Below are 26,625 nucleotides of genomic sequence, written 5' to 3'. Positions count from 1 at the left end.
AATTTTTAAAATGATTCGCACAGTGAACAATTACTGGGTGGATCACAACAGAGCTCCTGGAAAGCTGTAGCCTAACCAAAAAACTGTTTTTAAAGCAGCTGTCCCACAGTCTGACTACATCAGCTTTACTCTGGAGTAGAATAATCTCTGCGCACCAGGTATTTCAGCTGTAGAGACATTTGATGAATGGGTATGCTGCTCCAGAGGCTCAGGTAAAATATAACTTAGAGCTTAGCTAAGCCACAGAGCCCCTGTTCTGCTGCCTCCAGGTTGTTCTGGGATATTATCTTCAATTTCTGCCTCTGGTGATTCATAACCCTGCAGTCTGGCATTTTCTCTGCTATGAAGGTGCTTCTGTTTTCTCACTACCATTAACTTCTGAATAGACTGCAAGAATCTAGAAAGCCTCATTACAACCTTGTTAACTCTTGTGACAGTACTAGTGGATAATCAGGAAAAAGAAGCTGATTATTTCCAGCAGTCTTGTATTGTTTTAGTATGTTCAAATGTGTGAGGGGAAGCAAAGGGGACCTGAGGAAAACTCGGAGGGACAGGAGGAAGCAGGGGGAAGTGGACCTGAAAGAAGGCTCAGCCACCAAGGTTTTGTAGCACCTGCTCCTTCAGGATTGGAAGGAAGAATGCAGGTGTTGGCCTTTCAGGCCTGGAAGAAGGGCAGAGCATGGGGGAGCAGCTGCAGAGGATGGTGATGGGACCTGGAAGTAGCTGGAACCATCATTCTCCTGCAGAGGACAGTGGAGAAGGGCCAGGAGTCCAGAACAGAAAGGGTCAGAAGAGCCCAAACCAGGTCCAGGACTCAGCTGGCTGTGAAGCAAACTGGCTCAGCAGAGACAGTGAGCTGCAGGGAGAAAGTGAAAGTGAGAAAGCAGCTCCAAACCATGAGTCTTAAAGGGGCCATACCCCTTTCTTTACAAGCCAAGGTTTGTTTGTTTTTTCCTTTCTGAATGGATTTTCCTTTATCCTTTTCCCTTCTGGACTGTGTTAAAAGAAGGAACAAGGGAGAGATGCTTTGTTTATTCACATGACTGAGGGAAGGACTGCTTATGAACTGAAAAACTAACTCCAGGAGGAAAGTGATTTGAGTTTGCCTTGGTTCTGGACTGTTCCCTTAGTAAAAACTGATAAGCCCACATGGAAGGGCAAATTGATTTTATGTTCACTGATTTCTGAGATTCAGGATGAATTGTTTGGTTTATACGCAAGCATCAGATTGATTCAAATTTTCTGCTGTTGTGGCTTAGTTGTGCTGATTAAAAGTTAAATGACAGGTCCTACAAAGAGCCAGATTTAGTCCTACAAACTATCTACAGCCCAGATTTGACTGGGTTGCAGACTGAAGGTGATTCAGTTAAGCTGCAACTACAAGAGACCACTAATAGTTGGTTGACTTCAGTGATCATCAGGACGGAGACAGTTTTCATCTGTTTGGACGTGGTAAGAGTGAGGCATAGGGGGAGGAGGAGCCCCATGAAGAAGATCCACTGAGTCAGTAAAGAAAGATAGTACCCAGCCTGCATTAACCTTCTGATATATATCAAGAAAACATCAATGCATGGTGGGAGAGAGGCAAACATCACAGGCTGCGTACTTGAAGAACCTTATCAATTTCCTCATGGCTCACCCCCTCAAGACTGCGGGCCACCTAGGACCACAGGCATATAAAGGGAAGTGTGGGTCCTTTACTAAATGGGGGAGGCAGCCTAGTGACAGAGGATGGAAAAAAAAGCTGAAGTAATCAATGCCTTTTTCACTTCACTCTTCATGGCAAGGTCAGCTCCCAGACTACTGCACCTGGCAGCACAGTTTGGGAAGGGGATGAGAAGCCAACAGTAGTAAAAGAACAGGTTAGGGACTATTTATAAAAGCTGGATGTGTACAATTCCATGGGGCTGGATGCAATATACCTGAGGGTGCTAAGGCAGTTGGCTGATGTGATTGCAGAGCCACTGGCCATCGTCTTTGAAAACTCATGGTGACTCATGTTTCCCAGACAATTAGAAAAGTGCAAAGAAAAGGAAGAAGGAGGATCCAGGGAACTACAGGCAGATCAGCCTTACCTCAGTCCCTGGAAAAATCATGGAGCAGGTCCTCAGGGAATCCATTTCTAAGCAACTGGAGGAGAAGAAGGTGACTGGGAACAGTCAGCATGGATTCACCAAGGGCAAGTCATGTCTGACCAACCTGATTGCTTTCTATGATGAGATGACTGGCTCTGAGGATGCAGGGAGACCAGTGGATGTGATATACCTTGACTTGTGTTATACTGAGGTTTTTGATATGGTCTCTCACAGCATTATTGCAAGAAAGCTAAGGAAGTATGGGTTGGTTTGATGAATGACTGTAAGGTAGACAAAAAAACGGGCTGGATCATCAGGCTCAGAGGGTAGTAATCAATGGTTTGATGTGTGGTTGGCAGCCAGTAACAAATAGAGTGCCCCAGGGATTTGTCTTGGGAACAGATTTTGCTCAATATTTTCATCAGTGACCTGGAAAATTGGATAAAGTCCATCCTTAGCAAATTTTTAGATGACACCAAACTGGGGAGAGTAGTAGATTTGCTGAGGGTAGGGCTAGGATTCAGAAAGATCTCAACAAATTGAAGGATTGGACCAAAAGAAATCTCATAGGGTTCAATAAAAAGTTCAAAGTCCTGCACATAGGATGGAACAATCTCATGCACCACTAGAGGCTGGGGGCTAACTGGTTAGGAAGCAGCTAGATTATGGAGACTGTCATCACTTGAGGTGGGAGGTGATATTTCAGTAGCTAATGAGAGATGATAGGGAAGATGGTAGTGTGCTATGAAGGAACTTAGAGGTTAAGATAAGCAGTTTATGTTTGAATAAGCAGCTAGAACTACTGGAAAGAACCAGAGAGATGGATGGCATGAGTCAAACCAGGAGGTGAATAAGATGATCTTTGCAGAAGCATTCTGAATGTATACAAACAGGGTAAAAAAAATTTTCAAGAAAAAAGAGAGAAAAACATGCAACAGTAAGAAAGATGAGATGATAAAGGCATGGGCTTAAGTTTTAGTTCTGCAGATGGACATGAAAGGCTAACTCTTATAGATGTTATGTAGAAAGAGTTTGTAGCCAGAATGAGAGAACCTGCAAATAGGTGCCAGTCAAAAATGGCTCTTCCATTAGAAACATGAATGACAAGCAGGAAGTTCCTGTTGTCCACTGATCAAGAAAAAAGCTTGAGGAGGTAAAGACTGGAAAAATAATAATGACTTACTTAACCTTACATAAGGGTATAACATCTTTACATAACAAGAGGGTAAAACATTAAAAAAAACTACAAAAAAAATAGGTTTAGCTTCTCTGTTATTTTACATTAGCAAACTTCAAAAGAACTCCGTTCTTTTATATAGCATTTCTCAAATCATGGCAGATACACACTCTGGGGGCTGGGGGAGGCATGAAACGTTCCCTAGAAAGACATGGCAACTGCCGGTGCAGGGTGGTGGGGGAAGTGGTGGCAACCAGAAGCAATTGGTGGCTTTAGTAACAGGGAAGCAAGAATATCTGACTCTTGTGTACTTCACCAGGGAAAATTTTGGGGGAAACACTTGTTTTACACTAGCTGAGGACTTGATAAATCTTTACTGTGATTTTCAGAGGCAGAATATATCCTGATACAGATGTGGAGAATTAGCGGGTTAGATGTTACTAACTGCTCCTTTTTTCCATGTGTCCAGCCCCTTTAAAAAATGGTAACTGTTACACTGATAAATTAACTGAGGCATTTTTCTACATTGAAAATGTTTAAGACAGTGAATATCAGCAAATTGCTTAGCCTGGACTTTGCTCTACAGTTCTCATGACTGAGAGGAGTGAGTCAATGATTCTGAGTCAATTACACCTGCCCACCTCTGACCTGGGCTGGGTTGTTCTGTCCTGTAGCCGGAAAAGGTTACCTACCCTACCCCTGCTGTCATTGGTTATATACTGAGTCAGTGGTTCATTCTTCTCTATAGATACCTACCTGAGATTATGAACGATGGGCTGACCAACCAGATCAACAATCCAGAGGTAGATGTGGACATCACAAGGCCAGACACCTTCATTCGTCAACAAATCATGGCCTTACGAGTCATGACAAACAAACTGAAGAACGCATACAATGGGAATGATGTGAACTTCCAGGATACAAGTAAGCTACTGAATTAGTCAGATGCATAGCCATCTCACTGAGCTCCCAAGGAAGTGTGGGGAGGCACAGAGGTATGCCAACCACTATAGACAAGGAGGACATGAGTAGGGGAAAGGGAAGGCTTACCCGTTGGATCTACTGCTGCCATTGCTGCTATTGTAGCAGCATCAGCTCCACTCCAGCAGCAGTAGCCTCATGGCAGGGCTCCCTCCAAGCTAAACCTGGTGCCTCATTTGCTCCTTCCCCTCTTTTCCCGTGATACATGCATACTGAGTGTAGGGCTGTACCTCCTCTAGCAAAGGCTCCTCGGGGGGTAGTATGGGGGAAGCCCTATTCCACTCACTCTTTTCCTCTCCTCCCCTTCCCCCCCCAATATACCACTTGATGTGGTGCTGTGGTAGCAAAGGCTTCTGGGCATAATTCTGGAGCCCACTCATAGTCAGCAGCTGGGGCTGGTGCCCCAGTCAACCCACCCTAGTTACGCTACTGGTTTTAGTGAAAAAAAAATCTTCCAAAGAAATTCATAAATGGGCCCCCTCAGTTCTATGAGAGACTCTTTCCTTCAATATATTCATCTGTTAATTATGGTTTATTTTATGTAGCCCTGCATTGCAGTAGGAAAAGAATACAATGACTTGCCTACAGAACAATGTTACACCACTTCAGCCTAAAGTCTTAATTTAATCCGTTATAGGTTAAATGGTGTTGATTTAACTGATGCAACCACCTATTTGGGTTTTAAATGCGTTCTTTGCAGATTATTTTAAATTTATTGGGAGCTGCTGTAATCGAACCAAAATTCGCTGCTATTAAACCACAATAAAAGTATATTCGAGGAAGTTTTCATTAATTTAATCAATTGTTTTATTTCATGCAGCTTTACCAGGAAAGCAAGGTCTAAAATCACTCCTCTGTTATAATTTCCTCTCAGAATTTGCAGGAAAACAAGCTCATTAAAGATCCTGCCTCATCAGAATCTTCCCTGTAGAATCACACCTATGCCCATTACATTAAGATGTGATGCAGCAGACCCTCAGAAATGAACTTCCTTAGTTACCTTTTGCTAATCAAAGATTAAAATCTAGTCCTTAACAGCTGTAGTGGCCACTGATGAACAAGCACAGGAGAGGTCTGGGATTTTCTAGGAAGAAGTCATTTGTTGCTTCAAAGGTAAATGTTTATGTGGATAGATAATTGACAGAGTCAATAGAACAATAGAAAAATAGGGCTAGAAGAGACCTCAGGACATCTAGTAGTTCAACCCTCTGCTCAAGGCAGGGTCATTCCTGTCTCAATCATTCAGGACAAGTGTTTGTCTAACCTACTCCTAAAAACTTAAAAGTTTCACAGCCCCTCTAAGTAATTTATGTCATTAATTACCCATCCTCATAATTAGAAAGTTCTTCCCTCTGACCTAAATTTCCATTGTTGCAGTTTTAGCCATACAGCATTCTCTTTATTATCCCCCTTCAGGTATTAACAGGGATCCTGGTTTTCTCTGATAATATCCAGTTTTGGGCACCGCACTTCAAGACAGAAATGAAATCAGTCAATCAGAGAGCAACAAAATGATTAGAGGTCTGGAAAACATAACTTATGAAAAATTTTGGAAGAATTTAGTCTGTTGAAGAGAAGACTGAGGGCAACTTAATAACGAGGGATCCTAGTTTTCGCTGATAAAAAAATCCCCAATTTTCGGATTTAGAAAAATAACCCAAAATCCACATTTTTCCATGATTAAAATGAAATACCACTTACACATAATATAAATTAGGGATTTTTTTCTATCAGAGAAAACCAGGATCCCTGGTTATTAAGTTGCCCTCAGTCTTCTCTTCTACAGAACTAAATTCTTCCAAACTTTTCCATAAGTTATGTTTCCCAAACCGCTAATCATTTTTGTTGCTCTCTGATAGACTCTTTCTAATTTGTTCACTTCTGTCTTGAAGTGTGGTGCCTAAAACTGGATATAACGCTCCTGATGAGGCCTCACTAGAGTTGAATAGAAAAAAAAATTCACTTCCCTTCACTTGCGAATTCCTGTTAATATAGCTCAGTATGATGTTGGCTTGTTTTGTAGCACAGGCACACAGCTTACAGCCTATCTCATACAAAATGGCTAATTAAAAGAAGCAAACATATATTAGAAAAAGCATAAATGTAGATTAAAAAGTGAAAAAAAAAAACCTTAATTATTTGTGGAATAGAAATAGGGTGACTCCATCACGCTTCCAGTATATTTAGAGCTTACCCCACTGATAATCCTATGATTGTTGGATATTTTTGAAGGACAAGACAATGGATCTGCGGGATGTGTATTTTAATCAATCCTAATGTTTGTTTTTCTCACCTCCCTGTGCTAGGTGATGAAACCAGTGGCTCAGGAAGTGGAAGTGGTTGTACTGATGACATCTGTCCTACTGAGTTTGACTTCATCACTACTGAAGCTCCACCTGTTGACTCAGACAGAAGAGAAGTGGACTCTTCAGCAACCCAGTCTAGCCAGTCACTCCTTACATTGTTCATGCTCTGCATCGTCCTTGTACTGCAGAAACAATGGAGATAATCCTAGATCTGGTCAGAGAGACTGTGTTTTAGCGACAAAAACAGCCAACTTTCTTCTTTTCTTACACTTTTGGACAAAGGACTGTGCCACAAATACTTACCATTTTCTATGAAAAGAGAGCAGTACTGCAACCTACTTTCCTTTTTGTTTTCCCAAAGAGTACCAGGTGCCAGAATGAGCTGCTTCCTCTTTTTTTCAGAAATGTCTGAAGACAATGTCACTCAGCGTTCTTTCTCAAACCTTTATTACAGGAGACTTTCTGAGCTTCATTTTCTTTTATGCTGAAGATGTAAAGGGATCTTACAGTATATGTTTTTCCTTAACAAAAAAGAAAAAAAAGAGAGAAAAAAACAAAGAGAACAATTTTCCTTCTAAATCAGGCCAAACCCAAGACTGCTGCATTTTCAACAAAGAACAAAAAAAAAAAAAGACAAAAATGAAACAAAAATGCAAAAGTTCTCTACTGACAGCCAAGCCTCCTTTAGAAGCTTCTATAGGGTCAACAAATGATCATTACTGTTGTGAGGAAGTCTGAATTTTTTCTAACACAAAGATAAAAGTATGTCTCAGTGGTGAATGTCTTGCACTCCATCTCCCAACAACATCAAATTGGTATGAAAGTAAAGAAGTAAAGAAGCTTAAAAAAGAAGTGTACCCGTATCTTTTGACATTACAGTAACACCACAAGGCTCAGAGTATCATGCTACAGTTGCATAGGATTTAAATCATAATGCCCAGTAAACATTTGAGTAGTGGCTGTATTTCTCTTAGCTGTTTTCAGTATTTATCCATGTTATATATTTGGCACACATTTCTAGCTTCCCATCAACAAAGGTGGCTATCCTAACCAACAAATCTTCCCACAAGGGTTTGGACATAAAATTATCTCTTGTGATATAATCTCTTTCCTTTTGCCACAGTTTTGACATGGATTAGAATTTTCTGCTACTGTATTCATTATCCTACCAAGATGACAGTTCTCTAATGGACTGACAATGGTGATTGGATCAATCAGTGAGGTTCACATATAACTACATCCTTCTTGTCAATTAGTTTCTGTATCACAAGGGGTACTTTGCTACAAAAAGTCAAGACAAAGAAATATATAGTACTGACATGGAGATTTCTTTCACTTTTTTAGTCTTAGTATGATCATCTATTTTTATATATATAAATATATATATAAATCACAGATTTTAACTTCTTAATTACAAGCTCAGGGTTGACACATCTTTGTAAAGAAAAAATGTTTTGTCAACCAGCTCTTCTTATTTTGTGCTGCTCTGAAAAGAAACCCTTTAATGACTGATGAGCATAAGAATGAAAGAAGAGAACTTTTTACATATCCAGTTGTCCATTTCTGAAAAAGTTGCAAGGTGGGGGAGAGAACCCTTTTTGCGTGTGTTCATTTGTGCGGGCATGTGAGTTTGTGTGGGATGCCTACAGAAGTATACAGAGCCATGTGACTTTATTTGTGATGGCAGTTGTATTCTCAAATGCTTGAAGAATATGTCACTTTAATAATCATTGACTACATGGTTGTGTCTCCGGATAGAATATTGCTGGTTTATATTGGATTGTACAACCTGAGGCTATTTTAACACCAGAGTGTCAGCTGGTAGGCAGATATCAAACCTGTCCCTCCCCCAGCCATAAAGGGCTTCTGTGAAAATTTTGAGAGAGATGAAAACCATTTTCTAAAAATATATGTCCTCATTCCTATAAATATCCTAGAGTTAGTATGGACAAGATATGAAACACTTTAAAGTAAGCCAGCCACATAATAATTAAATTGTTGAACATGTAAACGGCATATGTTCTAATCTCTTTTTCTTGTCAAATTATAATTAGCTACCAATTCAACCATTGAATTAAAGTAGTAAACATGTGGCACAATAGGAAAAAGTATACTTAAGCACTTTTACCAAAATATTTACAAACTAGCAACATATTATATCACATAAGAGAAATAAATTGTAGGCTAAGACACTGTATTCCTTTTTATGTTTTTGTTGTGTATTTAAAACTGATAAATTCCTGTATTGTTGATCCAATTCAGTATTATATGTTTTCATGCAGAAGCCACTAGCTTTATGACCATCTTCTGATTCATGTCATACATTTCATAGCTAGATTTTTGCAGGTTTCAGTAATTCTGACGATTTGCTTTAATGCATGCTTTAGTTGTGAAAATTAAATCTCTTTGGTAACATCATCAGTAGAATGAAAGCCAACTCAGACAGCAAATTTGTCTGACTGGCAGTCTGGTCCAGTCTAAGCAAAAGTTCTTTCCTTTGAATTCCATCCCTGACTAACATATACAGGATCACAGGAAGGATATTTTTAAAACTCTTCTGTGGTCCTCAGACTCCTACATAATTATTTGCACTGCTGCACTTCCCAAGACCTGTTCCAGAACACAAAAGATTTCAATTTCACTGTCTCCATTAAGCATTTATTCTGTAGTACCTGATGCCAGTCCCACCCAATTACCCTGTGTTCTGATGGTTATATAGTATGTAATGACATAAACCATATCCACCTCTATTGGGCAAAGCAGAGATAAGGATAAATTTTAAAGCAAGGCAATTCTGACTCCTTTCTTTCCTACTAGTTTTGGCACAGGTTAGGTCACCTACGGAACTGCACTAAGCTGCACCAGCAGGGCATGGTTGAAACACATAGCTGGAATCTATTAGATTATAGTCACTGGGCACTGAACCACATGCAGCTCCCCAATATAATTCATGGCACTTTACATGAAGTGCTATAAGTTACAGTGACCTGTTCTCCACACACGCCCGCCCCCTCCTCCCCAACCCAATAGACATTTGCTGTTGGGTCGGGGGGGGGCATTAAACTACACTTTGGAGCCAATCCAGGAAGAGCTGTGTGTCTGCAGCCTCTCTCCTCTAGAAACCACCCTCCCCACCCCCACTTCAACCTCTCCCTCCAGTGTAGTCTGCAAAATGGGAGAGGCAAAAGTGAGGGGGAGGGAGCTGCAGGCTGGGGTTTGCCCAGCCTGTGCTGGGGGTGGGGAGGGTGGCTTGGAGCCCCTTACTTCAGAGAGGTGCTCCAACCCACCCTCCCCTACCCTAGCACAGGCTGGGCAAACCCCACCCACAGCTCCCTCCCACTAACTTTTCCCCCTCCTATCCTGCAGACAGCACCAGGAGTGTGGCTGGGCTGCATCAGTCCAGTCCTGCTCACACGTAGGGACTGACTGAAGTTAATGAAGGTGCTCCACTTTGGAGCACCTTCATCTGAACCTACTTTATATGAGGGTTAATTTGTCACATGATTGGACACTTTTGCTCTGCAGCCATGTACTTCTGTCAGGGCACAGCTATAGTGCACTTTCAGGGAACCAGTCACATGACAAAACATCGCTTCTTTGAGCGCTCACTGATCCTATTGTCTGCATCGAGCACCTCTTTGGCAGGAGACTTCAGGAAAGGAGGGACAGAAGCAGGTGAATCCCCAGTATGGGACTTGCAGGAAACTTCTTTCTTTTCATTGCCTTAACATTAGACAAAGTCTGGACTGTAGGACAGGATCTGTTCCATTAAATCAAATTCATCCTCAATGTAAGCTGATTGGCTTTACTGCACCTACATGAGGAATTAATTATTTTCTATAGTATTCTTCTGTTTGCGTACTATTCAGAAATGATTCAGTGTCCTGACATTGCAGTCCTTTTGTATGAGACACCACATGCACATATTTCATGCTACTCTCTAAAGAGCTCCCTCTGCACAGATGATATTTTTCTTGGAGTTAAGGGAGTTGTTAAATCTATGGAGCACGTGAAATTGGGAATTAGGAAATAAGAAGTGCTTATAAGTGTATGAATCTACGTCATTTAAAGTACCTCTACTTGCACCACCTTTATTATAATAATTATTTATCTAAAGATAATATTCTTTGTATACCACCATTTCTTTTCTCTTAATCATTGTTAAAGGAAGAGATAATAAATAAGGATAATATATTCTACAGCAAACAGGACATACATTCTTAAGTAAAGTCTCTTTATTGCATGGCATTCTCTTGTCACAGTCCAGAAGCCCCATGCATCTTTGGAGGATTTCAGTGAATTAGGTATAGTAATGAATAACACAGTGGGTGCAGTAGCTTCCTGTCTGGTTTATTTTAGTATTCCCTTTATTCTGTGTGTCCTCACATTTGGGGGTTTCAGCGTGCAGCCAGCTTTTGTTTTGTACAACTGCAAGCTGAATCACAGATGTTGTTAGAAATAAGGGAGTTTGCAACAGTGGGATAGGAAGAAAGGAGGGAAAAATCAGATTGAGATCTTCTGTTCAAAATGAGAAAGAGGAGAATATTTGATGTGTCATAGATAGGATCCTAGTAAAAGCCAATACATGTCAGTTCACCATACAGCTTGTTCACATAAAGCTACTCATTCTTTACATCTTTTAGTATCTTCAAATGAATGGTAAATGTCATCCTAGCACTAAGTGGTCTTCTAAAGAGGAACATTAAAGAAGCAAGTTTTCCCCAACTGTCTGAACCAATCCTGATATTTTTCATGCAACATATGCATGATTTAGAACTGCCTTTGGAGAACTGCAAAGCACATGCTAATGCAAGTCATGCGTAACATCATCTGTCTAGTTATTAATCTTAACCAACCTTAAGATTTTCTTCATATTGTCAATACAGTTTAATTGCTATTTCATACAAATATTTTTAATTTATTTTAACAGAAAAAAGAAACACCATGCCAGTTAATAAGACTTCCGTGATTCCCTCTTCACTTTGTACATATCAAAAAGCCATTCAAACCAAATATAGAGAATATAGAAAATCTAGCAAATAAAGTTGCCACAGATTTTTATAGATGCTAGAAGAACACATGCAAATTGCAGATATTGACAGAGAACCAAAATTTGAAACTCCATAAACCTGGCATTTATAACATTAACCAACAAGCAATTCTCTACTTCTCCAGATCTGGCAGATAAGAAGGAATAGACCCAATAAGAATACAATATTCTGTGGAATTGTGAAATTCCCAGAATTGATGTGGTTTCAAAAGGAGAGAGAACATTAAAATGCTGAGACTAGAGGCAGTGTTGTAAATACACTTTAAGAAAGTGAGATAGACAACCATGAACACCTTCCAAATAAGTAAAGACAGACAGACAGTTTACTCAATGGCATAATGTTTCCATTCTGCACAGGCACACTCACTGTGATGATTGCTGCAATTACACACCTTTTGTTAAGAAAAGCAGTGTATGAAAATGTAGACTTCTTGGTAAACTGCAGTACAAAGTGAAAAATAAGTAACATGCTAGCCTCATCATTGATGATAAGGCTTAGGAGGACTGAATGGAATCCTAGAATCAGAAGGTTCAATGGGACTTCCAGAGTCATCTAGTCCAAACCCCTCCACAAAAGCAGGATGCACTGTTCCTGAAATCAAGAAAGCAGGTTTATAGAAGAGAAGCAGCAGTTTGAAAATACTTTTAGCATCAGGGAAGGGAGCAGTCTTAGAGTTATTCCAGTTACACACTTTTCTGACAGGCTGTTCCATCTTCATAGACTTATTTCTTGACCAAAGTTATTGCACAATTAGAAGATGATAACTTGATATTGGTTATATTAATTATCCTTGTACTCTACTTAGCATTGTTTTTGGTAAAATGACCATCTAGATTGTAGTTTTAGGATTTCTGGCAACTACCTAATTATCTTGTGTCACATCTGTACTTTATGCGTAAGGTACTGGTTCCGCTGAAGTCAGTGAGGGCAGTTTTATGTGTGTAAGTGCCAAACACCGGGCGTTTTGGAAAGCGCCTAGCACTGTGCCACATGCAATTGTATAAGCGTCAAAATGTGCATCAGCACTGAGAAAATGGCAGCAGCGCACTTTTGAACTAAAACACCTTCGAGGTGCTTTAGTTCAAAAGTGCACCGCCGTTATTTTCTTCACGCTGATGTACATTTCGGCACTTGTACAACTGCACATGGCGCAGCTCAGTGTGTGTCACCTTGCATGCAGAGCAGACTCAATTAACCAAGTCTGATCAGAAGTGGCGGATCTCGTCCACGTTGCCAAATGAAAAAATATGTATATAAATGCCTTTATAGTTCTGCCACTGACCTCAATGGAAATTCAAAAAGTGCTGGACATTTTCTGCAAGATTTTGTAGAGTTCCTTTTTATGGAGGGATTTTTGTAGTTTGTCACTGGGTTTCATTTGGGTTCTAAACCAAAACCAAAACTTACAAAATTTTCGAGGAAACAGAACATAGCCCTGCCACCAGTCCTCACAGGTAACCCACAGGCAGGGAACCAGGAAACACTGCAGACAGAAGTGACCGTTTTTGCCCAACCTTCCCCTAGAGGGTGGCGAAGATGTATTGGAGCCCCCCTCTCCCCCAAGGTGGAGGGGCTCCAAATCATCCACCTCACCCTTCAGCACCAGCTAAGGAGCCACATGAAAAGCCCCCTCCCTATCTGAAAACAACGATCACTGGTAAAGAGCCTTGGCCACTGCTATGGGAACCCGGCTGCAGGCTCTCAGGCCCCAGGGAGATTCCCCTCCCCCTGGAGCCAACAGTGAATGTCTGTTTGGTCTGGGGTAACGCTGCAACTCAGAGCGCTTTCCAGAAAATCTTCTGGTTAAAGCTGGGAGCTGCACTTCTGTCTGCACTGAGAGAAACAACCTGATTTCCAGAGAAACTTAATTAAAACCAAACTATTTCATTTAAATGATTCCATTTACCTAGCAGCTCCAATTTCAACTTGTCTCTGACCAGGTACCTTCTGTATTATGCCAATTCACATATGGATGTCTCAAGTGCACTCTCCATGGTTTTCCCCCCTTCTCTAGTCCAGCCCTAGTAAAACAGTAAACCACAAATTTCAGGAAAAAGGCAACCTCCAGTGGTGCTGCTTGTTTGTTGCATCCAAAGCAACTGTGTTACCAAGATCAAAGTTTGCTTTTTGGGAGTTTCATTCATAACCAAAAATAGAGCGGCAACAAAAAGAAAAAAAAATTTCCTTCCTCTCAGCTAAAATGCATTGCTCTCCAAATTGCCAATATTTCCTCTAGTTTTTATTTAATCAAGGGAAGGTCAAGACGACAAATCATATCCTTCTAAAATCAGAAATCAGTAAGGCATTTCCCAAAAAACGAGCAGTAGTCAGTTTTTGGATTTGAGAAGGAAAGAAGCAGGAAAGACCTCTATCTTGTCAAAAGTTACAGACTAGCCTTTTAGACAGCTGCACTGTTGTCACTCCGTGAGCTGTCATACCCCTACAGTGCTCCTCTGAACTTGGGTGCTCCCACTCAGATTATGAGACAGATAAACTGGATTGTGTGCATTCCAGCTACAGACTGTGATATTTTTTCTTCCAGTAAGGACAGTGAGTGATTAGGAAAAGCACAGATTTCAGAATGAAACCCAACATTTTTTCATGTGAAGAGGGAAGTAACTGGGAATCAATAGGCCTACAACTGGACCTCATCACTATCTCCTTCTTTTGTTTTACTCTCAGAATTACTTTCCTTTTAGACTTGATTTTACTAACTGGTAGTTTACTGACATGCAGTCAAGAAAAAGTGCTAATCATACTTCTGAATTTTGAGATATTTGCTTAGCCTCCTTGCTAGGCCTCACTCTTGTCTCATTTTCTAGGCATGCAGTCTAGCTCTGTAGTGGGGAAAGAATTCTGCTACCTTAAATAGAATTGTGTGATGCAGAGGTCCCTACCCTAAAACCACAAATATCTGAGCCACAAAAGCTCATCCTGTTTCTATCTCACATTTATTTGAATTACTAATCTCCAATATTTGTCCAGTGAGCTTTGTTCTAAAGCCTGAAAAGGGCAAGTCTCTGAGATGTGGGAGACTCAAGGTGAAGTCCCCGATCAGACTTAAAACAAAACAGGGACATGAGCCTAGGATTTCCACATCCCAGTCGATGCCCTGGCCCTCCGGCATTTGCTTTTCGGGGTCTCTCTCTCTCTCTCCCCCGACCAGAATTTTCCTCCTAAATCCAATCCTATTTTTTGTCGAAAAGTTTCTGACCAGCTCTGCTCTTAATCTTATCTGGTTTAAATGACCAGCATCCCTGTAGCTATCATTTCACCTAAAGCTAAGTCTAGTGCATAAGATGGTTCTCTTTTTCACTGAACAGCATAGAAATGGCTTTCAATCTTCCTTCTAAATAGCCTTTACAGAGCTCTTCTATGTCTGTATTTAATTTAGCTCCATGCCTCTTGCTTCAGTCAGGAAAGATAGTAGCAGCCAGAAACCTGAACTATCCTTTCTCTTCTTAACAGGATCTATTGCACCTTACATCATCCCCTTATTTTATACTCCATAATCATCTATTAGTATAGTGTTATAGCTTTTAAACTACACTCAGTAGTTCCAGTTTGACAAACTATTATTTTCTTTTCATGACAATAGCATATAGCTTGCATTTTCAATTGTCCTGTTGTACTGTTCTTTCAGTAATGCCAGCAACAGGGAATTTGCAATATTGCTGAAAACAGATAAGCTCAAATTCAACATCATCAACAAAGGTCTGAGACTGACTCTGTATTCATTTGCTTTGCTTTTGCTTTTGCTTGCTGACTTGCTTTGTTCCTATTTTATTTGGTTGTTTGATAGTTTGCTTGGGTGCGCTTTTTTCCTTAAGTTTGCATTTTGAGTGTTGTTTTGTTTACATTTATATTAACTGTATGTGCATTAGGTTATATGAATGCAAGATACATATATATGAACCATTTAGATAATCACCTGGAGTAGACGGATATTCAATAGTTCTGTGATCTCAGAATATGTCTGTACAGTGCAAAGCAGTGACATGCAGAGATACCCAATGCCAGCTCTGTGTGTTCCTGCACTGAGACTGGAAGCAGCGTAGCCACATCATATCACGATACCCAGGCTAGTTAGCTCTACTGAGAAGCACCAGCTATACTGCTTATGATCTGTGGAGTTATAACATGCACTGGGGATCTCTACACTGTGTTGCACAGATATACTCTGTGTTTTCACATTAACTACTTCTGCCCCAATATAGCATAGGGTCTGAGGAGCCCTGATACCGGATCCAACTCCAAACGTCCTTCAGGATTTTAGGGAAAATTCGTGTTATTAAAGAAAGCTGGGGTGGGGTGCAAAAGTATTTTAAAATGGTGTGATTTCAGGCATCTATGTGAATATGCACATGTGTACATGCACTATTTCAGGCTTGTCCAACATAGGGCCCGTGGGCCGCCATGCGGCCCTCCAAGCTGTGAGGTGCTGCAACAGGAAATGAAAGTAAACACTGTACTTTTGTTTCGGGGAGGTGATGTGATACCGCTTCCTGTGAGGTCTTTGAATATGGCTCGCCAGCCCACTGGGTGATAAAAAGTTCATGATCCGGCCCCACATTCAAAAAGGTTGGACTCCCCAACACTATTTTAAAAAATGTTTGAGCCCCCTTCCAAATTAAGTTAACCTGAATGCAAAATGATCATTGGTGGACATTTTGCACTAAGAGCGCTAAAGAAGCCCAAAACTACATTAAACAAGAAACATTTATATGCAACCTCCATCCCATGTCACCACTTCATCTTTATTAACAGAAATAACATTATATCTAATAGCAATTTGGACAGGTGTATAACTAGGGGTGGGCAACTGAGACACCAGGCACCAATTTTGAGGAAGTGGAAGAATGGCTGCAAACCCACTGCTGGCCCACCTGCCACCACCATCACTACCCAGATGTCACTGCTGCCCAGGGCACAGAAACTGCTTGTTACACCTCTGCATTTCAATATGCTTCCAGATTCAAGGAAAAGTTTGTTATTTAAATACAGAACAGACAACAGCTTGAATCAAGAAACAACTGATGATTGTATGTGGTGATTAAATTTGTATGGATGTAGACAACTTGTAAGAACTTTGCCTAAAAACGTGGAAATTTTTACTACAGTTTTATTGCTGTACTTGGAATAATATTAACCTAAATGAATGTCAAGCAATGAGGGGAGAGTCTTGCTCTAAATTAGCAGTAGCATAACTGAGGACAGGGCAACCAGGTCAGCAACCCCACACACTGCTTTTGTTAGGGGGAGAAGGTGCAAAAATAGTCACAACTGCAACAGCAGCTGATTGTGCCATTATAATTGGCATCGTGGGAGCTGGCATCTGCTCTGAGTGCAGAGATGCCCAGCTATTGGTTTGAAACTACAATGTCATAATTATTCTACAGAAACAAGATTTCCACATTCTTAATATTGCAGCCTTATCTGAGACAAAAAAGAAAACTGATTATTTCACATTTGGGACATGGTAAAAAATTATATGGTTTGTGTATTTGAAGGATACAAAACCAAATACATTACAGTTTAAAAGTACTAAAATTAAAAGTTCAGCTTTACTACCATTTTGACTACTAAATGTATTAATCTAGATATAAATAATAGATAGCAGTATACCAAGGCAGAGTTTGACCGTTTAAGGAAAAGATTGTTCCTTCACTTTATTATATAAAAATGTAATGAACCATAGACAGAAATGAAGACATACAAAAACTGTTTTGATATATTCCTAAAATGGACTTTGGAGATCCCAGTATTTTTGTGTAAATGCCTTAAGTCATTTTCAATAGGGCTAATACAACTGAATCTTTCTCTACATATAGCCTTTTATAATAACTGCTCTATATACAACGCTCAACTGCTATTTTCATTAAAAGTCATGTACAACCTTATGAATACTACACCTGTCTCATTACAGAAGACAAATCAAGAAGTTTCTGCCTTGTTATTTGTAAATGCATTTTCAATCCAAATTGTACATTAACAGCTTCATGAGAGAAGAATTGCAGTACTACTTGAACTGGAAAAATCTGCCTAATGGGTAAACCCTAAATTCTCCCAAGTTTGAATCCCAGACCATATATTTCCTGTCCTTTCATCTTATTTGCCCTAATGGGAACCACGTGTATTTTTATGTCAGGCATTTTCCTCTTTTTCTCATTATCAAAAGAGTAGTATCTCTTTCTTTATATTCCTCTTTGTCAACATGAAAAATCAGGAGAGGGATTCAAGAGGAACTTACCATGTATCAGTTGTTTCTTTTATTGGCCAAGTCAGTCCTAGTGTAAATAGATGAAAAAGCCAACTGAAGAGGATCTATTGCCTTTCTTATAGGACATCTAAATTTGTCACCACCTTTTGCTGCCATCTGCCACCTTACATAGGAACTGATTCTCTGATGCTGTTCTATAATAGCATGCCCCTATGTACAGTGTAAAATGATACCAGATCGGAAGTTGATTTTCACACCAAGGGGCAAGATAGAACAGAGTTAGGTCCCTTCTATCCTCCTTCATTTATCTTTCCAGTCACTGATCCAGACCTTTGCCACCATGAACTACTTTATTTTTGGCCAACTATGTATGAACTCCTAGCCACAACCATACATCATGACTGCTTTCAAACATCTCTTGTTTATCCTTGGGAGCAGCACACAAGACTGGCGATCTTGAAATATCAGGCGTAACTGCAAGAGTAATCAATGGCTGCACTGCTGGAGCACAGTTCTTGCAGATGTTTTGTCTTCATTAGGCATGAATAGGAGGGTGTTTAATATAGCACATCTAGAGTGAAAATGCAGTCACCCAGATACATATGCCTTTATGTTTTAATCCTCTGATGGAGACCCAGTCAACTTCCTCTCTGTAGTAAGACTCCAACTCCACTGTCCTCCAAGTTTTAATCATTTTCACTTTGATTTAGTTATCAAAATCAGCATCTACTTCTTCCACTAAAATAAAATGTACATTAGCTCTCTAGTCAGTGGAGCTAGTCAGGCTTCTATCCTCTGGACAGTAAAATAATTATAAAACTTGAAATATATTTGAGTCCAACTTCTTTTTAATGGTGACATATGGGAACTACAAAGTACAACTTTTTTCACAACTTCCTGCTTCCTCTTGAGCCACCACAGAATGATTATCCTCTTATTCCAAAATGCCTTTATGGGGCTGGCCCTTTAAACTTGACCAAGGCAACCACTCATAGTCTTGAAGTGTCTTTTCAGTATATGACTCATTTTCTTCATCTTTTTCTCCAGTGACTATGTGATCCTTACTCTTGTTATATTCCCCTTTCATAATCCTAAAGAGGTGGCACATTTCTGTAGTTACATATGCACATGAACATGCATACGCAAGCCAGTAAATTATAATCCTCTGTAAAGAGTCCTCATATCAGAAGTGTTTGCCTCTATATATACCTAACATAGACTGACTAGGCCAACGTAAGCCTGGACTGGGATTAGTTTTCTGGAGGGCCTTAGAACTCGGGTTTCTGATCTTTCTTCAGTTCTCTGGTATAATTGAGCAGTTTCTGCAGACGTTATTTACCAGTATCTGCACTGCTGATAGGTAAGCTGCCAAAGCAAAAAAAAGGAGACAAAAACAACAACCAGCCATCATCCCATTCTTATACATTTTCATGTTTTGCCTTTATAAAATTTGTCATTTCTTGCTGTCGAGTTGAACAAATAATTGTAAAAGCTCACCAAGGCTTTAAGAAAAGATAACTCCATTTTCGTACTAGAACAATATTTTTTTTTTAAAATATCGTCTCAGAAAGTGAATATGGTGAAATATTGATTATCAACCCTCTCATTCTATTTTGGGACTGTGATGGTAACATACATAATCCACAAGAGAGCTGGTCTCACGGCTTATGATATCATCTGACCCCTCAGCTGAATTATGGCTTTACAATTGTACTTTCCCTATCCGTTATCCAAGATCCTGAACTGCATTACAGAAAGCTACAAAATAAATTATCTGTGCAGCTACTGGATTTTCTTAATCACAATTCTTTCCTTACCTAGCACTCTTCTCCAGGGAGGTTCAGCTAGTAAAAATGCATCAAAATCCTCAGTGAATAAAAGGAAGAGAAGTGCTTGACATGTTCAAAATGTTCTTGGGATGCTGCTGTTTGGCCTATCATTTTTCCATCTAGCAATGAGTCTTCACTGAGTCCAGTGCAGGAAGTTTATAATGGTTTTACAAGGCAGTGATCAGTAATATAAATACCATTTCTTTCCTCAAAGCTTATTGCAAATGTTGTGTTTCTCAAGCTTGTTTCTCCCATGATTTGTCATGACAAATAAGCTAAGGGTGATGTCTACAAATCACAAAGCAGCGAGACCACAAAATGCTGTGTTCCTGCCCAGTAGAGAAGAGATTTGGCTGCAGGGATATTCTGGTGGGTGGTTTTTGGGGGAGGGGGGTATTTTTTGGGGGGGAGGAACATTTACATTCATCATATCTTTCTTGCTGAATCTGTCTTTTTCATGTACCTTGGAATTAGCACCAAGTAAAAAATGACCTCTTGTCATTACAAGTTACTATTGTAACTACACGTCTTCTCATAATATAGGCATGTACTATTTCAGCCAAGGCTGTTGTGCCTGGTGCAGTATTGTGTTACTAGACAAAAAGCATTTGAAAAGGGTTATTTTATTTTCAAAATCAGTGTTCTATTTAGTTGCCTGTAAAAAAGACCCTCTACGTGCTTAAAGCACATTTGAGAGTTAAGGTCAGATTGAAATATTCAATACCAGATTGAAACAACTCATGTCCCCAAACAATAATTTAGTTTGCCCTGACTTTTGCCTGCATACATTTTTTTCAGCATAATGCTTTTCAGACGGATCACACCTTGTTAGTTTCTCTTCTTCATATTGTACATATATTAATGAATATGTATTTTCACTGGCAACAGCGCAAGGCAAAAATATTTCTGTCATAATGGTATTCTTCTCTTATCCGTGTGCATATTTTAAAGGATAAGGATCTTAAAATTTGCAGTAGCTTGCTGAAGAGTCAAGTCAATAATCACCTGACCACTACCAAAGGCCTAACTCTTGTTAAGGCACTAAAATATTTTAATTCTGTTGATAGGACCTGGAAGGGCACTCTTAGAATTCACTTCATCAGTGTGTGTCCACAATGACACTTTTGCATATGTTCAAGGTTATTTTTGTTTCAAATTGGCTTGCATCTGATGGGGGGGGAAGATGATGGGACATTTCTCAAATAAGCAATAAGATGCAGTGGAGACTCTTATTATCTCGATATATTCAGACCAAGAGAGCACTCAGTGGTGAATGGATGTTTAAGTGCCTCTGCATCCAAAAGTATCAGGATCTCAGCTGAAAAAAATCCTATTGCTACTATGAAAAGTCTTTACTGAAAAAAGGCAAGTCATCAGTTCTGAGCATTGAAGAAGTCTGATCAGAGACTGTTAGAGATGCTGGGGTAACTGGCATCACCAGTGACTGGGACTCCATAATGGGGAGCCCTTGGCAAACAAATAATGCCAGTAGTGGAATTCCAGTCAGGGGCTGCCATGTTGTATAGGTCCAGAAACCCCCATGCACCATCTGTAACTGCAAGTCTCAGTTAAATACTGGCGTCACCAGAAATACCTTCTTCTGTTTTAATCTTTGTTAGCAAACAGAATGCGCTTCCATTTGTACTTCCGTTGACATCAACAGGAGTTTTTCTATTGACTCCAAGGGGAGAAAAAGCTAATATAGCAAGCTCACTACTAAGAAGTTTAATTCTGTGCTTATATCCTCCATTTGCAAAGCTACATTTATGATATGTATTATTTTCTTTCATAATAACAATAGTAATAAAGTGTGGGGCAATCTTTTACACTGTTGCTAATATATTTAGTACTGTATGTATATATACTTGACACCTCAGTGAAGACTTTGACATGCCTTATTCATTCTAGTTATTTTTATGGTATGGTTTTGTTAGATTGCTTTACCATATAAAGAATAAAACTATAACTGCTCTGACTTAAAATTGTCCAATTCCTTCTTACCCAAACTGTTAAACAAAATGATCTGTGTTCATCAGCCCTCCTCATACTTAATCTTATCACCTTCATCAAGCTTCATGAAGGGAATGTAAACTGGTGGTTTGAAAACAGGGATTTGGTACCCTCTGATGGACTACAATAAATATCTAAAGTAAGTACACGGCTTGTGTCTTGTGGTTTCTTCTCAGCCGTAATGTGAAAGGTGCCCACTGCAGTCCTATCAGTTAATCCTATGATTGTTAGCTGTTGGAAGACTGATGAAGTAAGATGACTCTTCTGAATCATTTGCAAGGATCTCTTTCAACAGCATTTGAGGTGTCACAATTAAATTAATCAGTAAGGTATATAACTCCAAATTACATTGGAGAAGAGAAGAGAACTACAGAGGTGTCTTGAAATCCCTTACCTCTACAATACATGCATTATATGTGAGTACATGTAATTCATTTAAACCAAGTTATCGAGTTCTAAAGTTTCTGTCAGTACTTGCACAGTCAGCTTTTTTAAGGATCTTATTACCAGAGAGTCCTGACCTTGAAAATGATGAAAGCAAAAGACAGCTGCCTGTCACTGCAACAAAGATGATGATTTATAAAATGACACTATCAAAACCAATGGTTCTGCTTGTTTGCCATTTCCAGCACTTCCAGGTACTATTTCCAGGCAGTTTGAGGGATAGTTTTATTATAGTGTTCTTTTACCTGCTATGCCATGTAATGAAACACTGTACTGGTACATATGGGGTAATTTGTGCATAGGCTAATGATAAATGGATTAATTTATATGTGAATGCATATGACAAAATAACAGTAGAACTTTAATTGCCAGTTGGGGCCTAATTCTTTTAAAAATATGAGGTCTGCCCATTCAGGAGAATCTCTTACCATTCTGGTCTATTTATTTTTACTCTTTTTCATCTGTTTCAGTTACTGCATTTGACTCTTTTGATAATGTCTATTATAGGGATAAGAATAGTTATGGCTTTCAGAAAAGTCTTATTTTTTGTCCATTCATATCTCAGCAGTTTTGTTGAGCTAAAGTAATTACATCCAACCTCTGGCTGTGGGAGTGACAGAACTGCACTTCTCTTTCAATCTTCATTTGATATAACCACACTAAAGACTATCTGAATATTATATTGTTTACTCTCTACTTGTAGCCCAAAGCACTATTATTTCAGAAAGGTTGCTTGTTTTAATAAAGAATCACACAAAACAAGGTTCTGGAGAGTGTCATCAGCGAGATCAAATAACCGTCACCTCTTTGCCCTGGGGGCAATGGAGGATAAGTAATGTTTAAAAATTGTATTTGAAGACTGTAAAGAGCTGTGTATTCAACCCAAATCCAAAACAGCTTCCAATTTTAGATGCCCCCACAATAATTAGATTTATACGTGGAAAATTATAAGTGTGTAACACACACTTATCATTTTCCATGTATAGAATCTAATTCTTGGAAGGCTATCTTAAATCCATCCCCCTGTTGCTGTGGCAGGGAAAGCAGCAGCAGGGGGCAAAGATCCAGACCCCTCCACCTTGCCAGCCAGACCCCTAAATTTGATCTCCCTGCCCTTTGCCTCTGCTATGCCTGTGCCCCCCATCATCTACCACTTGCCCCCCTGCTGCCTGCTCCCCCCACCTCTTACCCTCCATCCTCCCCCCTGCTTAGCCCCCCTGCTGCCTGCTCCCATACCTGTAACTGCTTCCTGCCCCCACAGTGGCTGCCACCTATGATCTGCACCCCCTCCATGCCTGTGCCTGCACCCCTACTCCCTGCCCTCCCACCCTTTGCTTACCTTTACTACCTATTCCCCCCCATCCCCTCTTCCACTCTGCTGCCTGCCTTCCTTACCCTTGCCTGTGCCTAATCCCTGCCACCTGTTCCCCCTAGTGCATGCACATCCAGCGTGCTGCCCTTTACCTTCTGCTACAGCTCTTCTCTGTCTCTGGGACATTCAATGGCAGTGGCCTCAGCCCCACCCTACCCAACTAGGTATAAGCAGTGGTAGAAGCTCTAGGCCTGACTGGGTCAGGGCCAGAGCCAAAGCCAGAGCAGAAAGTAAGAAGTGGCAGGATAATGTGGGTGATGGGCAAGCTGCACACTGTTCCCTGTGCTTTCCCCAAGTGGCACAGCTGGGTCTCCCCCATGACCCCCTTGCCGCTCCCACTGTACTCCCCATGCTATATTGCTATATGCCTCCCCCTTGCCACACAAGCTACACTGGCCTGGACCAGTACTCAAGCTTAAAATAGGGCTTTTATCCCCACATTGTTTGGCGGGGGGGGGTTCTTCTTGGATTCAAGTAAATGCAGTAGTATCAGCAGCAACACTCCCAGTTCCCAATTGCAATTCTTAAACATATCATTTACGCACTATAAGCAGACTCCCATGTCCAAAAAAGCCTGGTCATAAATGGTCTATGAATTTTGCTGTCAGAGGGTGTTAAAAGAAGCTATTTTAAACCCCAGTTTTGATTCCAAAAACCATACTGCTGAGCCAGAGCTGTGTTCCACATTGCAGATCATTGTAAGACAGAGCAGAGGAGAAGCTGTTCACAAACATAACCATCTCGGTGTTCCTGCTGCACTGTCTGTGTCATAGAAAGCAGGTCCAGCACTATTAGTGATGAAAATACTATAACCACAGATTTTACATGTCTTCAGATGCTATCAGGTTTCATGTAAATTATAACCCAGTACTTACAAAATGTGCTACAGCAGGATTCAAAATTATCTATGTTTATATAAGGTACTAAAGTGCTGAACTGATATTTAGTTTTCTTAGTCACTCTGGTAGCTTTGAACCCATTGCCCCATAGTTCCTTTCACCCCAAAAGATCCCAAATGACAATAGACAATAAAAGCACAGGAGTGAATCCACTCATATTGACAATGCAGTCCCTCTGTTATAGCTGGTTCCTATGTGTAGTTCCTTTCCAGGCAATCCAGAGAGGTAGAAGATAATCTCACATCTTATAAAATAATACGATCACCTCAAATAAGACAATATTTCCATGTTCATCATCTATCCTAATTTGCAAGCATGAATCATTTTGCAGTCAAGCTTTCTTCGCATGCTTAAAAAAACCAAAGGGAGTGAAAGTCAGTTGCTTATCTGACAGCATCTCAATAGAAAGGACCAATGGAAAATTCTACTGGAGGCATTAGATACAAAATTGTCTTGTCTGAATCCTGGAAAATCTGATGATTAAGAACTACTGTATTTTCCTGAATACAGCACCTGGATACTCCTGAATAAGAAATGTACCTTGTTTTTAAAGACAGGATGAAGAAAATAGATCTGGTAAGTACAGTATTTTCCCAGGGAAAATATAGACAGCTATAGTAACTGGGGATGGGGAATGGACCAAAACATTATGGCTGTTCTGTGCCACAAAATATTGTGGCTGCTCCTAGCTTCAGGATGCTGCTGGCTGAGCCACCTGCTTAACCCTTAATTTCTTCTTGAGCTGAGCTAGGTGGGCAGCCTGCAATACCTGTTAGGTCAGCTGAGGGCCTGATTCTAGCCAACACCACCTGCTCACCCAGCTGATTCAGTAGAAGCTTCTGTCCCAGTACCCAGGGCTTAGATCTGCTTTGGAAATACAGGAGAGTTGAGCCTAGAGCACCAGCATAGGGACTTCTGCTGAGTCAGTACCACCTTTTGCAGTGCAAGCCTTGCCTGGGGAAAGAGAAATGGTAAGCACACAGCGCTTCTGTTGTTCACAACCAGCAGCTAAGAAGCCCTACATGCAGTGTTACTTCCTCTCTCTTCCTACCCCCTTTCTCTTTTCTTGAAGAGAAAAAAAGAGGACATAAAGCCGTTGGTTTTTGTATCAATAGAAGACAGAGGACAAAGTAGCGTAAAACTGGAATGTACTCTATGATGGCCACCTTAGCTGTGTGGTGCCATACAGAGGCTAATCAGTTCTGTCACTTAGCAGTGATAATGCTAAGTCCCACCCAAAGTGTCACATAAATACAGCTACAGCACTTCCAGTTCAGGATCCAGTACAGGCTGCTGAGAGCACTGTTGCTAGGCATGGTAAGTGTACCATGTAGATGTGGCCATTCTTTCTTCTTCCTTTTAGATTCATATATACTGAGGGCTTGGAATAGATAAGCAAGGGAAAGAAATATGAGGCTACAAAGAGGGATCCAGGTTTTCTGTTTGCCATGGAAAAACATAGTAAAACCCAGATTTTTTCATTTTAAGGAGAAAAACATGGATTTTCTCATTTTAAGGAGAAAAAGATGGGAACCAGTGGGTTTCCCCTTGCAGACTGGCAAAGTTCCAGCCTGCAAGGGGCTGGGGAGAGCAGGAGAAGGGCAATCATGCAGGGATCCTGTTTTTCCATTTCCCACAGAAAAACAGAAAAAAACACGGATTTCCCCTTTTTATCAAAGAAAATGTAGATTCTACTTTTAGCAGAGAAACCCACGGATTCCCTGCTTTTGCAAACAGCCCTGCAAGCTGGTTAAGCTCCAGCCTGCACGAGCTGTTTGCAAACAGAGCAGGAAACCTCCAGCCCTGCCCAGAGGGGGAGGGAGAAGGGTGGGGCCTGAGGCTCTCACTCAGCCACAGCTCCACTCAGCTCAGCCTCACTCTTTCCTCCTGCAGCCCGAAGTAAATGGGGCTTGCAGGAGGGGTGGGGGCCCCTCTTGCAGGGCTGGGGAGTTGCAGGTCATGGCTGGAGGCACTGGCAGGGCTGTGGGGGCCAGGAGCTGGCCCCGCCCCCACCTGAGCAAGCAGACCAATGGTGGAGCCATCTCCATGCTGCTTCTGCTGCAGCTACCTGCTGTTGGGGGCAGGGAGCTACAGACTTGCCCTGGCAGCTGGGGGGCCCCTTGCTATGGGGACTCACTGGGAGGCAGGGGCTGTGGGTGAGTGCAAGAAGCATGAGTAGGGCAGGGGGCTGTTGTGGGGGCAATGGGGGGCACCAGCAGGGTTGGGATGGGGCTGTTGTGGGGGCAATAGGGGGCACCAGC

At 40.8% G+C, this 26,625-nt stretch overlaps 1 protein-coding gene across 1 annotated transcript in view; it reads left to right on the top strand.

Annotated features, from left to right (window-relative positions):
* The window catches only part of GPC6 (glypican 6), a 1,259,017-nt gene extending 1,251,857 nt beyond the window's left edge, over window positions 1-7,160 (top strand). Inside the window, exons 8-9 of the mRNA XM_019529756.1 lie at window positions 4,001-4,176; window positions 6,540-7,160. Coding sequence (XP_019385301.1) covers window positions 4,001-4,176; window positions 6,540-6,742 — 379 coding nt within the window. The 3' untranslated portion in view covers window positions 6,743-7,160. The remainder of the gene's footprint in view (window positions 1-4,000; window positions 4,177-6,539) is intronic.
* Window positions 7,161-26,625: the final 19,465 nt, after the last annotated feature.

Source organism: Crocodylus porosus, unplaced genomic scaffold (genome assembly GCF_001723895.1).
Source record: "Crocodylus porosus isolate Cpor-Errol unplaced genomic scaffold, CroPor_comp1, whole genome shotgun sequence".
NCBI lineage: Eukaryota > Metazoa > Chordata > Crocodylia > Crocodylidae > Crocodylus > Crocodylus porosus.
The sequence above is the reverse complement of the archived record's forward strand: the minus strand, read 5'-3'. Positions and strand labels throughout refer to the sequence as shown.